The sequence below is a fragment of the Vulpes lagopus genome, chromosome 11 (genome assembly GCF_018345385.1).
Source record: "Vulpes lagopus strain Blue_001 chromosome 11, ASM1834538v1, whole genome shotgun sequence".
Lineage (NCBI taxonomy): Eukaryota > Metazoa > Chordata > Mammalia > Carnivora > Canidae > Vulpes > Vulpes lagopus.
The window spans coordinates 102801075-102815871 of NC_054834.1; the positions used below are offsets into that span (position 1 = coordinate 102801075).

The 14797-nt window shown below is 33.4% G+C and overlaps 1 protein-coding gene across 6 annotated transcripts in view; it reads right to left on the reverse strand.

The window, feature by feature from the left end:
* The window catches only part of CWC22 (CWC22 spliceosome associated protein homolog), a 57935-nt gene that overhangs the window by 23784 nt on the left and 19354 nt on the right, over nucleotides 1-14797 (reverse strand). For 5 of the 6 annotated variants that reach the window (XM_041722678.1, XM_041722675.1, XM_041722674.1 and 2 more), the window contains 8 exons: nucleotides 11787-11851; nucleotides 9912-10022; nucleotides 7312-7551; nucleotides 3886-4014; nucleotides 2777-2945; nucleotides 2345-2398; nucleotides 361-496; nucleotides 58-264 (listed from right to left, as the gene is read on the reverse strand). In XM_041722678.1, coding sequence (XP_041578612.1) covers nucleotides 58-264; nucleotides 361-496; nucleotides 2345-2398; nucleotides 2777-2945; nucleotides 3886-4014; nucleotides 7312-7551; nucleotides 9912-10022; nucleotides 11787-11851 — 1111 coding nt within the window. The remainder of the gene's footprint in view (nucleotides 1-57; nucleotides 265-360; nucleotides 497-2344; nucleotides 2399-2776; nucleotides 2946-3885; nucleotides 4015-7311; nucleotides 7552-9911; nucleotides 10023-11786; nucleotides 11852-14797) is intronic. The other variant, XM_041722679.1, reaches the window with a different exon arrangement.

Consider the following 14797-nt stretch of genomic DNA (forward strand, 5'->3'; position numbering starts at 1 on the left):
TTACATTTGTTGGTGTCCTACTTCCCAACTCCCTCCGCCCCCCACCATCCAACTCACTAAGAACATCTTCTGGATTATAGTCATCCTCCAGAGGGAGCATATGGGTGAATTGATCATCTTCTTCCACTAAGTCCAGTCCCTCTAGGATAACAGGGTGGTCCTTGAAGCCATCCTTCCGTACAGCAAACATCACTTCAATCATATACTGAACTCTTTTGTCAATTTCAGACTCATGAAGAATGTTTCGGAGGCGCTCAAATATAGCTAAAGTGAAAGTGAAAGAAAAAAACCAATAAAATAAGAAAAAAATATTGTAATACTCAAATAAAGCTCAATGTCAAACCAAAGGCATATACTTACCATTGATTCCTCTTGGTGACACTTGTGTTAATTTGAGGCCACATTCCTTGAGGAAACCAATAGCTACTTCAACACTATCATCTGTTGGTCTTTCCAGGAGCAAAGTGAGCATCTCTAGGCATAAAACTTCATGTGCCTTAAATAGAATGAAGACATATGGAATAGAGAAAATGCTTTCACATATATTAACCTACTATCAATAGTAATTTAAAAAATTAGCAAATCGGTTTTTGTAGCAATAATACTGTACATACGATGACCAAATTTTAGAATGCATACAGAAATACTCCAAATATGGGATACAATTTTTCTTTCACTTTCATTATATCTGTTAAAACTTTCTAAATGATTGATTCAAAAGTCTAAATTTATTACACTTACTACAACTATCTCCAAAAGAAATAATTCTTACACATTATATATAGGAAATAATATGTCTACAGGAAATGCCATAAGTAGCTTCAAAACAGAAGTTAAAAAATTATTAATTTTTTACAATCACTATAGAATAGTAATACTATACTTTTTATAACGTGTATAAAAACTAAAATGTAACGTGTAGTAAAAAAAAAGTGGTTCTTCACAACCACAACTTTTTGTCTATTTCCTAGTTCATTCCATCAGCAATTTTGTTATACAGTAAATAAGTTCTTAAATTACATGGATAATTTTATCAGAATATATATTAACTATTTCTGGTACACAAAGACAGTTTTGAAATATTTCCCTCTATTTTTTTTTTAATTTACTATATCAAGTTATTGACACTGGCCCCCATTCAAAAATTAATACTTCAAAACCATGCCAGGTATGGTTGGAATAAAATTCTACTGAGAAGCTTTGCTGTGAAAAAGAAATGTACTAGGAAGCATTTTCAAGATGTCATATATATGCCTTTCTAAGTTTGGACACTTCTTTGAGATGGGGAAGGAAATAGTCTATGTCTTAACTTATGAAAATATCCTTTCCATTGATTGAGCATAACATCAAAAATACATATGCTTTTATTTGGGGGGGATGGTGGGGGGTGAACAATCTAACATCAGTGATAAGAAAACACTGCCTTGTACCACAGTGGAAGATTTAAAATAGTTAACATTTTAACAGATTTGTGGCAATGCAAAAAATATCTTCAATATAAGTGAATATATATTCAAAAACTAACACTTTCTGTGCTTTCACATAGATATGTGAAATTAAGTTTCCATGGTCTTAATGGAAGAAGCAAGTATCACCGCAATAATTTAACTTACGAGGTTAAAATCTAATAGGTTTTTAAGAATGAACATGGGAAAGAATTTCATATGGTAAAGAATTTCATATAGGAAAGAATTAAACTATTGATGGTAGATAAATAAGATTAAATGTGACTTCAAAATACAACACATATAATTAAACATAATATAAATCTGAAGGAAACCTCTGAGTATGAATAAGAGCAATTTTATCATTTTGAAGTTTAAACAGAAGCTAAATCAAAACTCAAATATATGAATGGATAGATGACCGGAGCAATGAATGAATACAAAATACAAAACCTGAACAATAAAAAGACAAAATTACTTGTAATTAAAACAGATTAATATTACTTAATTTGCATTTTATAAACTGATTCTAAGAATATGATTTTATATACTATGTTGTGCAGAGAAAAGATTTTTTATATAATATCAGATAGTATTACATTCTTATGAACAACAGATACAAAAGAAAAAAATGGAAGAAATATCAACTTCATTGTCTCATAAATATGATTAAGTTATAATCTTTGAAGGATTTTGTAGTTGAGTAACCATGTACAGTATTAACTGTCAGATTAATTTAATAAAATACTTGTTCTGCATTCCTTTTTATATTTAAGATTAAACACATTTATTATCACTTTAAAACAAAAATATCATCCAAGATACTTTTCTCAAAGACTATAAGGCAAAACAAAACTAGATTGTCAATGAAGTGGCATCAAATTTTGAGAATTACTTACCACATTTTGGTTAATAAGATGTGCCACAAATTTTGAAGCAGTAAGACAAAGTTGCTGAAAAGTGAAGGTAGAGACAAGGTTAATCTATAAACTAAAACGAATTTTCATTTAATCACTAAATCTATAGCTTACTTACACGCTATTTAAAATATGTAGCACACAAGGATAATTTTTTTCTTACGAGAAAGTTACAAGATAAAAACTATTACAAGCAAAATAGTGGCATTTCTGGCTAAATAATTATAATTGTACAGTTACAGCCATCATTTTTTAGCTCATCATTAGTAGCTAATATATTTAATGGAACAAAAAAATGTTCTGCAGTTTTTAAAAAGAATTCCTATGTAGAAATCAACACTGTTTATCATAATTGATACTAGATTATTAGTCTGTCCCTATGTGGCAGTTGATTTACAAGCCCATCAGATTTACCTTATCATTTCTTCGATAGCCTTTTCGGAAATTAAGAATTAACCTCTTGAGAATTAATTCTCCGATCTGTGGAAATTTTGAGTTTATAATTGCCACTAATGCTGCATAAACATGAGTGAAGATTGGAGAAGCACTCTGTGCTTGCAAAACAGATCTGGATAGCAGGCCTCTGTTTTTTTTTAAAAAAAAAAAAAAAAAAAAAAAAAAAAGGAGTCAACGAGGGTCCACTTCTAACTTATTTTGAAATGAGCATGGTTCTATAGGCATTTGACAGGAGGAGAGGTGCAAAGTGAGCTAACTGAAGAGTTATTTCTAGCAATGTAATGACACATACTTATTGGACTACCAAAAGGCAGGAAAACAGCGTCTTAATAGTTATTGTTTAGCTTTGACAAATGAATCAACAGAGTAGAAAATGAGAAAAGATAACTGAGCTTATAAATTGTGAGACCTCAGGCAACCCATATAGCTTCTGCTGCTTTCTGACTAAAATGGGAGAGCTCTACCTACCTACCTTTGAGGACAGTAGCTGCCTCTTGGTCAACTTTCTATATCCCCACATTACATCTTACTTTATATGCCCCCTCACTAATGTGTTGGGGATGATAAATCAGTCATGTGAAATGACAGAGGAAAACATCCCTCCGATTCTAATATAAAACAGAATATAAAATATTTCTATTTCTGGATACTTTTAAAATCACAACCACTTAAAACTATACAGAACATGACTGTCATTCCCTTTCGCTTTTCTAAAATTTATTACTGAGCTTTCTCATTTCTTTTATATTCTCTTTGCTTTAATTAGAAATTTATATATATACATTTCATTATTCTTTGAGTTTAAATTATTGGAAGTATTCAGTAAACAAATGTCTGCACAAAAATGAGTATGTGACATCAAACTTTCGAAGAGCAAAAACTGTACAATTTCTAACAGTGAAGTACAAGTTATTTGTTAGTAGCTTACATTTTTTACAAGAACTGCATTTTAAATAATCATGCTCAATTACTACTGAAGTAGAACAAATCAATGATTATTAGTCACGTAGCTATTATGCTCATTTGAAAAATTGTTACATAAATACTATAAATCAGCTGATGCTTACCTTCCTCTAACTATATTTTCCTGAAGAAGTTCTTGAATAATAATACCTATGTTAGAAATGTTGACTTTATTGATAAGACCATTGATTGACTTCTTTAGGGCCTCCCAGCTCATCCTCTGGTACGCTAAGCTAAAAAGAATTGATTTTAATAAAGATGAAAACTTAGTCAACAATTACAATAACCAGAGTATAATAAGAACATAAAAAATACTTAGATTTCCTTTGTTTTTAACATTATCTTCACAAAATGACCTCAAAGTGCAGCAAAATATATGACTGCATTAATACCTAAACCTGTATTTAATGTTCTGTACATACACTCATCTACAGATCACTTCTCTTTAGTAACATAATAAAATTATATATGGATATGTAAGAATGTTTTATTCTTATGTCTATGTATATTGCAAATTATAACATTCATTTATTAGATTCAATACATACTTATTTTACATTATAACACCCCATTTAGTTAAAATTGTCTTTAAATATTTTAAAATGACCATTTAAAAAAATTTTGTAATATGAAATATCCAAATACAAACCATAAAAAGATTTTTTCTTATATCTTTTCTCACAAAAGTATGATAAAGAACACAAAATTAAATATTTTAAACTGTAAAGAAATGGTAAGAATTATAGGAAAAGGGAAAGTCACATGGAAATCATGGGTCCGAAAGTCTCTTGTACTTTTTTTTTTAAAGATTTTATTTATTTACTCATGAGAGACACAGACAGAGAGGCAGAGACACAGGCAGAGGGAGAAGCAGGCTCCATGGAGGGAGCCCGATATGGGACTTGATCCCGGGACTCCAGGATCACGCTCTGGACCGAAGGCAGGTGCTAAACCCCTGAGCCACCCAGGGATCCCCAAGACTGCTGCATTTTAAAGAACCTCTCCTTTTAGGCAGTAGTCCCACATCTGTATGGGTTGTTTTTTTAACTTAGATCTTAGGTAAATAATTTAGCCTAGATGGGTTTGTTTAGGTTGAACTTAGTAACACCTAAGGTCTTTTAAGGATCTACAGTTCGTATGTTTTTTTTTTTTTTTTATGGTTTTTATATTTATTTCTCTGTGGAGTATGATTTCAGTTGCAGAAAATCTTTTCTTTCTTCCTTATACTTCTCTAGCAGTCTAGTGAAGCTGAAGGACTTTTTAGAATAACCTATATATAAATATGTAAGATTACAAAGGATACCAATCTTATTCAAATAGTTTTCAAAGCATGAGGAGAAAAAAGTTTGATATAATATACTATGTGTTTCTTAACACATTAAATGACAAGTGGTGGCAGGCCTAATAACTTAATTTCCAAGCAGCATGGCCATAAAGAATATTTGAGATATTTGCAGTGAATAGTCTTAATACCACGATCTGGTGCCTACATTCCTGAGAGAAATGCTAAATTTTAGAGATAAGTAAAAATAAGGCAGCAATTTTTTTCTTTCCATTTACATTCATGGATTGCCTAAATTCTACTTATTGACCTTCTGAAGGTCTGTAGGTTAAGAATCCTTGTTCTGGAGCAGTATTCCAAGGGAGAGGTGGTGAGAGCAGTCTGCCCTAGTGGGGAAGAATATTTTATCACTGACATTGTTCTCAGCAGACACTAAGGGCAAAAAGCAGACTGACTTGCAGTTAAAATTATACTGTTTTTAAATTCCCTATAGATCATGTACTCCTACATCTGAGGTGGGTGCAACACTTCCAGCAGTCCAAAACCCTAACCTTTTGGTATGCTTCTATTTGAGAAATAAAGATCAATGGCTTAACAACTACCCTAAATAATAAAATTGCTGATACATAATCACAATCTCTCCTATTAAACTTCGGTTAAAAATATATATATAATCAAGTACAATTGTACTTCCTAATTAAGAAGTCTACAATTTCCCTGACCTAGTATCTACTAAAAGCAGTCTATAGACTTTTCTTAAGAGACTTCTACTTATCCTTGTCCCTTTTACAAACATGAGCAGATTTAAACTTATCTCCGAGGAATCTGTGTAAAATACCGGGGACTTTTCTCCACCCATTTTATTTATAAGGTAGTAAGACTTGACTTACTAACAATGTTTCTGGTCTTTTCAATTAGGATTGTTTTGGCCTGGTTTGGAGACAATGACTCTTTCATTAATGCTGCCCCTCCTGCCTTCTCCTAAGAGCTCATGAAGCTCCTACTAACCAAGAAGCCATCTCAAATCCCTTCTAAACATAACACTGCAGGCATCACTATCATGCACTGGAATAGGACACATACGGAGAAACTTACTAATTAGTTTTAAATTTAATGTTATCTAATGTCCCTTTCTAGCTCATAAATTTTAAAAATTTTATTTCAAATATTCATACTTCATATAAATATGAAGAAACATTTCTACTTCAAGCTAATTCACGAAGTAAATTTAGATTTCATTTATATAAGAGTCTCAACTACTTTCAAGTTGCCATTAAAATATCTATGAAAAATGTGGGAATACTCTTTCTCACTTGGAAATATTTTTCTTAAAGTGTAGCTTACCTTCTATCCCAATCCTTTTATTACCCAACTGACAACTGAGTGACCATTTCAATCTTGGACCATACTTATTGCAATTATCCTCTCATTCCACTAGAGAAAAAGGTCTTGAAAACTTAGCTATACTTTCATACATAGCTCCTCTCATCTCAATTATCTTGAAAAGGAAGCGAAGGTATTTTGAGGGTGAATGTTCATATATGAATTTTGATTGACTTAAATTACAGTCTAGGATGGTACAGCCTACAAAAGTATAGAGTAGAAAACATTCAACTTCATTTCATAGTCAAGTTCACTTCATAGATTAGTATAGGGGTTGGCAAACTACATCCATGACCCAAATGCAGCCTACAGCCCGTTTTTGTAAATAAAACTTCAATGGGACAGAGCCACACTCAATTTGTTTACATATTATCTAAGGCTGTATTCATTACTACAGCAGAGTTGAGTCTCTGCAACAGAGAACACCGCACAACCCTACAATATTTATTGTCTGTATTTTTACAGAAAAAATTAGCCATCTCCTGGTTTGGTACAATTGGAAAGATTGACTTTAATTCTAAAGTTATCAATAATACTCTTGATCATCTATGAAAAATGGACACCACTAATAGGCATGTATACAACTTTAAAAGGAATAGCTTGAAAATAATAAAAATAAAAGATCTTTACTCAAATCTTTTTGATTTATTCATGCAAAAAAAATAAAGAAGTTGAGCTAATGTCAGGGCAAATAGTAAGCAGAGTTCCAAAAGAGCTTATGGAATAAAGAAGAGAAATCTAATTTGAAGTTTCTACCACTAGGGACTAATGATACAAACTGAATAGCCAAGGTTAATTCAGACCATAGTTGACTTTTTTTCAATCAGGGTATCATTGCCTTGTATACTTAGTGATATTTACATGCCTGTTTTTATCTGTAATCTGCTCTTGCATCATCCTGAGCTTTGCAGGAGGAATATATGCTCCCCCTGTACGAGTAAGAAGAGGATCCAGCTCATCTTTCTTCTTCTTTGCGGTAGGTTCATCCTGAGTAGAGGAAGTCTGGGTTACTGATGGTTCTGGGCTTCTTCTCCCAGGAGTTGGGGATTTCCGTGACCTTTTACGATCCGTATCTCTTTCTCTCCGTTTTTCTCGGTCCCTACTTCTGGGAGAAAAGGCAATATAAATTATTCTTAAATAAGCCGCATACCAAATGAGTGAGGCCATTTGCAGGCCACAAATTCAGACAAGGGAATGTGGTTTGGAATGATGAGGAAGTGCTTCATAGTAAAAATGTAACTTAAAACAGGGCTATAAGGTTTGACAGAATTTATACTGGGGCAAGGATGGGAAGGTGGAGGAGGAAGGAAGGCATTCTGCAACTAGTGGAAAACAGAATAACTACTAAAAAGTGAGCAGGGCTGTTCAAGCTCATAAGCAGTATAGTCAGGAAACAAAAATTATGTATAATGGTAGTTGAGTTCGAGTCAGATGTGAGATATTAAAAGCCAAGCAAAAGACTAAGTTTTTTATAATGGAGTTGATAGGGAGTCATTAATAGTTTGAGTGTGATAGTGAGTGACATGAAAACAGTGTTTTAAGAAGATAATTTAGCCCGCGATGTACACAATAAGCTATATAAAGAAACCAGAGTTTATCTCCTATAATGGCAGCCTAGGAGTAAAAATGACCTAAAAAACTGTAATGTCTGAAATTATTTCTTGATAGAACTGGCATTTATAACCCTAGAATATCAGAAGCATCTGGTTATTTCAGACAATGTGAAAAAAAAAATCAACTATTTTCTAGCTATAACTCTTCCCTATTATTGTAGGAGAATATCCTTTCTTAAGCTAACATTTTAAAAATAATCAAGGTCTTATTTTCTGAAACAATCAAGAACAGGGAAAAGTATATTCTTGCTTTTGTGCTATCTTTCCTGAAAGAAGAGTTTGTCCACTTAGCTTTACATAGTAATACAACTTACAAAGAGAGAAACACAATCACCTAGCCACCTAGATTCAGAGAAGCTTTTTTGAAACTTAACTATACCATTGTATTCATGAAGACAGAGTGAACAAAAGGGAAAAAAGTGGTTCCAAATAGACATCCCAATTAGTCACAAAGGCAGGTCCAAGGAAATCTAGGCACTGATTTGCAACTGAGTTGCTTCTTATAGTATGTTGCAAGAGAGGAACTACAGCAGGGATTTACTGGCTTTGGTTAGGATTCTTCTGAGAAATACTAGGTAAGACTGTTAGCTGGCTGATGCAATTGCATCTTTACAATTTCCCTGTTTGTTCCTTTAGAGTGCAGAAGTAATAGAGGCTTCTTCAAGTCTAAATAGAAATATCTCTTCCAGTGCTTTCACACTTTTAGCTTTTATTTTCTACATAGTACACAGCCTGCTCACTTCACAGGGTGACTGTATGGATCAAATGAGACTTAGCTATATACATAGGACCCAAAACAGTTACAATGAAATAATAGAGATTATAGAAGAAAAAATAGGCCTTGGAGTCAAATGAGTTCAAATCCCACTTTCACTGTCTACCAGATAGGCAACTGCAACCTCAAGTAAGTTACGTAATCACTTCAAACCCACTTTTTAAAAATTTGTAAATTGTGAAAGATAGTATCTAGTTTGTAAGAGTTTTAACAGCATTTGAGAAAAACTGCAGAATGCCTAGTTCATTATGGTGGCAGTAGTTGGTTCTTATGAGGGGTCATTACAGTGATGGAAGATGAGCCTGGCATTTGGAGGTTAATTTAAGCTAACATTTTAGTTTTGGGTATATATATTAGAAAGTAAGTAGTGAGAAGAAAATTTAGGCTGCAGATATTAAATAATGAGATTAGCTCCAAACTACCGAGGAATTTTATAAACATTTTAGTGGGGGTATAGTCTTGGTAGGCATGGAGTGGCTAATACGAGGGAGGCATCAAAAGGATACAGACCTTTGTGAACAATTTTATGGTAGACAAATTTCTGAAACTGAATGACTAATAGGGTGGGTAGTCAAATTCTCCAAGGCTCAAAAAAGAATAATTTGTATTTAGATGAAAACCAGATTGGTAACTTAATTTTCAGTGTCCCAGTGCCATCACATAGGAAGTAAATCTCGATCATTCTACATCTTATAAATAATTTCATTCAGTAAAGAATCTCAAAAACTCACATTGCCAACTCCTCATGCAGTACAGTACCATATAATGAATAAGAGCTTAGGCTCAATGTCAGATAGACCTGGACTTGCCACGGACATGCTTCTAAAACACAAATACATGACTTAAATCCTCTATGTCCTCTATGCCACAGTTTCTTCATCTATAAAACACACAACAGTATCTACTTCATGTATTTACTAAAATAAGGAGTTAATTCACATGAAGTACCTATTAGAAAGCCTGGCACAAGAACACGCATTTAATGCTAGTTGCTATTATTACAGTTTTCTTTTAAAGAAGCGTAAAGAATATTTAAACAAATATGATTTTTCTATAGTTAAAGTTTCCAATACTAACCGTGATTCCACACTACCATCATAAGAACGTCCTCTTCTTGAATGCTCATAGTCTGACCTGCCGTAATCAAAGTAATCTCTATCCCGTGGGGATCTTTCTTGTTCTGCATATCTAACATAAAATAACACCAAAGTTATATGATGAAAATTACTATGTTATAAATACTTAGGAAAATCATATATTGGTAATGTTAAAGCAACTCTATGACTAAACAACGTTTTATATCAAACTGGTTTTAACAAACAGCTTATTTTGTTGACACCCTTCATTTACTCTTGATTATAAAAGCTTTCAGCTTGTCCACAAAACAACCACTGGAGTTCACAAAACCAAACCTGTCATCCTGATTCATACTGTCTTAAGTAAAAGATGCATAACTCGATATCATATACAGTTAGCATGAACAAAGCTCACCCTGCAAATGAAATGACCCCTTTTGACTAGTTGGCTCATTTTATCAAAGCAATGAACAAATGAGACCAGTGTCATTGGTTGGCCTCCATAAAGAACAGTTTAATTCACTCCAAAAGACATCCAAAAAAAAAAAAAAAAAAAAATCAGCTTTTATTCTTGAACTTGTTTTACTGAATAGCAGTGAGAAGAGATTGAAATTATTAGCAAACAGGACGACAGTAGAGATCTACCATTTGAACTTTAAATATCCATAAAGTCAGAGAATCTTAAGAGAAGTTAAATACGTACACACCTAATATAATAATATGCGTGGTATATTAGTATAGTATAGTAATATACATAGTAATTTATGGTTTATATACAGTTAACCTTTTAACTGTGAGTTTGAATTGTGGGGGTTCGAATTGTTTGGGTTCACTGAATCTTTTCTAAGAGAGCAGAGTATTATAAATGTATTTTTCTCTTCCCTATGATTTTATTAATAACATTTTCTTTTCTCAAGCTTACTTCATTGCAAGAACAGAGTATATAATACAGGTAACATAAAAAATATTGACTGTTTATGTTACCAGTAAGGTTCCTGGTCAACAGCAGAATATTAGTAGTTATGTTTTTGGGGAGTTGAAAGTTATGCGCAGATTTTCAACTATGGAGGGTGTCAGCCTCTAAAGCCCAGGCTATTCAGGGGTCGACGTATACATTACAACTAATTTATGTAACATACAGACATACATATATACATGGGTGTCTGTGTGTGTGAAGAGTTGTGTGTTTTTTTAAGACAGAAAGTAGGTGACTGGCAAAAGGTACTAAGCAGTTACAAATGATGACAATTAACTCAATGCCCACGAAACAAAGTTTTTAGAGACAATAGAGTGCAATAAGAAAAAAGTACATTTGGGGTAAGGAAGCAATGAGACCACTGAAAGAAAGTTTAGAGAATGCTTCTCCCTTCATAAATTATATTTAATGGTCATAGCTCACTAAGTGAAATAACTGAAGTACTACTATAAATGACTGATGAGCATTAATAGTAATATTTCTAGATCTTTTAACATAATCAAAAGATATGATAAAATATAAAAAAATTCTGAAATCTATAAAGAGCTATGTAAAGGATAGTAGTAACAGTAAAAGCAGCACTTCAAAATATGATTTCAACTCACTTTTCCATTTTATAAACTTTCATTTAGTGTTTCATTTAGTATTTATTTTATAAAACTTTTATGTAGTATTTGACATGCTGAAATTATTCTCACCTCCAAAATTAGATAAAATCTAAACTTATTTACTAGAAACCCCAAAACAGTCATTTAAGAATGATTTGTCCTGAAGCTTATTCAATATTATAAAACCATCAAAAAGAAACTGTTCACCCTAAATTGAGGAACCAAAGGATTAAATTAATTTTTTAGACTTATTAAAAAAATTTAAATTGCAGGAGCACATAAAGTTATTTACCTGTCTTCTGGAGAGGATGTTCTTTGATAGGAATTATAGTTTTCCCTTCTGTCATGACCAGAATGCTTTCAAGGGGAAAAAATAGGAGAGGGGGCATTTTAAAAATTACGTTAAAAACATACAGAAAATGAAACACCTCAGAAAATTGGAAGTGCTTTACAAATTATTTCAAAACTTTTTTTTAATCATAAGAATAATTTTTTATCGAAACAGTATATAAAATAAAACAAAATTTTCAGGCCCTCCAAGGTAAATACTGTGGTAGATGTCTGTTTTCACTATGGATCAAATACTTTTTTTAACCAAAAAATACTCAAGTAGAAGAAAGTAATTCCCAAGTTTTCAATGCCACTTCATTGATACTTTATGCCTATGTAATAAGTTTTAAATATACAGAATGTCATTTTTATAAACACTTTCTCTTGGTGAAAAACACGACTAAGGGCCAGATGTCTTCTAGCAAGAAGAGTTCACTTCTGCGGTTATATCGAAGTTTTTTATCTCCCCGAATCTACTTTGGCTTATAAAAACCACTTTAGTTGAGGTTACTAAATCTGGATAAAAAAACAGCTAGAAGAAACTGACGCTACTACAGTTATGAAAATTCATTTTTATTTTCAGGAAATATTGTTTAATGTCTGATATGTATGGCACTATGCGAGGCTCTACAGATTTGAAAACATGATTCATCAGAGAGCTCCTATGCCAAATCCTTTGAAAAATAACAGATATACAAATAAGTAGCTTCACTGTAACATGTAACTGAAGGCCAATGTCACGGGTGACAGAGACTTGAACCATCCAGTTTTAAATCCTAATTTAAAAATCCAAATACAGTTAAGAAGCCAAAATATTTATCTCTGTAAATAGGTAAATTTTTTACATCACTGGTGAACATTCATATTGACCAGCTTTTTTTTTTTTAGGATTAAGATAATTTTAACTAACCTAATTATAAGAAAGGGAAAATAGCATGTTTTAACATTACCTTAAAATCTAAGAAAAAGAAAAAAAATCTGAGGAAAAGGAAATCAAATAATGAACAACTTTTTCTGCATAATTACATGGTTGTCTCTTTAAGGGGAAAAAAGAAACATTTAAAAATAGAAAATTATACTGCATAGAAATGTAAACAAGCTCCAACTTCCTCTTATTTTATGACTAACAGAAGTTTGAGTCTAACATTATCTATCATAAAGCTGACAGTCTCATTAACTATTGAATTTTTCTAATAGTATATACAAACTAGACTAATCTAATGTAGGTAAACAGGCATGTAATCATAATTTGTAAATTATGGTAGCCATAGCTTGGCCGCTATCTTATACTGAATGCAACCATCTTAAAATCCTGTTTCTAACATATATAAGAGAAAGCTTTAAAAATTACTTCACTTAGCAACACCATGAAGTAAAATTGTTTAATATGTAGGGCATAGGTTTCCATGAAACTTGACATCAAGATCTCAAATCAGATATGGAGCACAAAATTCATTCGATTCATGGCAACACCAAACATAGTATTTACTGATCATTTATTATAAGGCAGCCTTCCCTGTGTAGATAGTCCGGAAGATATAAGATAGGAAAAACCCTCAAGGAACTTATGATCTTATGGTAGAAAGGTGGCTGTGAAGATTTCCACGATTAAATAAATAGGTTATATATTCTTGAGAGAGCAACAGAGAAAAAGGGAAGGAAAAGGAGGAAGAACTGGAAGAGGAGAGGAAGGGGCTGGGGGACAGACAGAGAACAAAACTGCAGTCCACTTTTTCTTCTACAAGGCACAGCAATTATTTTGATTACATTAGGGAGAAGGCCTCAGTTCTGTGCTAATGATTTCTAACACATCTCCGCAACATCTGTTGTAAGCAAGGGGGGGAAACCAAAAATATTGAAGTCGTGAATCAGGATTTTGTAAATATGATTAAGTTAACGTGAGTGGCACACAAAGAAGTGCTAACAGGACATCCTGAGTAGGGAACAAAAACTGAATACTGAGGGATCACTGTGGAGAGAGGGGGATTTGAACTGGGCTTTGGTAGATGAACAGGATTTCAATGAGGGAAAAAAATCATTTGGAAATGTCATCCAAATAATAACCTGAATTTTCCTATTTCCTTTACCATAGAGTTCAAATTATGAGTCAGAGTGGTGTTGAAAATAATATACTGTCAAAATTACCTTTAAAAATTCTCTTAAAAAATTAAATAAATAAAAAAAAATTCTCTAAGTTGTTCATTAGGCAAAAACAAATGTTTACACCATGTGGTTACCTACAATTTCTAACAATATACAGACACCAGTATGAGAAGGTAAGTGGAGCAGGGAGCCTGAGTCCAGACCTCTGAGCATCCATTAGGCTCAGGGAACCAGTCTTTAAAAGTAAGGAGTAGAAGGGTTGGAACAAGAAGGAAACTTGATTCTTGACAGCTAAGGAAATTGCTAGTAAGGCTCAATGGAAAAAACGAGGGATCCTCAGCTGAACCCTCCCGAACCTAGCAGATCAGTCCTCAGAACATCAAGGGGGAAGACCTGAGCTTCACCTGAGGTAAAAATGGGCCCCACCCAGCTAGAGGGCCTGCCTGTGGCTAACAGGATGGAGAAAGGGAGGCCAACTGGACAGAACTGGCAGAGAGAGCTGAGCTGCTCCACCTGAAGGGCATGCTGACTGGTGATGCCCACTCCTAGGCTGGGGGGGAGCCACTGAGGACCCACTGGGACTACAGCAGGTAAAGGTGGAGAAGCACAGTACAAGAGGAGCAGGAAGAGGATTCTGAAATGACTCAACACTTCTCTCCGTGTAAAAAGTATCCAGCTACATCTGAGTGCTCGTCTCCTCTGGCTCAATCAACGGCCAGTTCCACACAGGTTTCCTCTTATGGCCCCAGCTCTTAGCACAGTCCGCTACCTACTAGGCCCACAATTAGGTAACTGCTTAAGTGCCTTTGGACCAAAGAGTACAAGTCCCAAAGAGGCAGATTTCAGAACAATATATCTACTGACAGATTG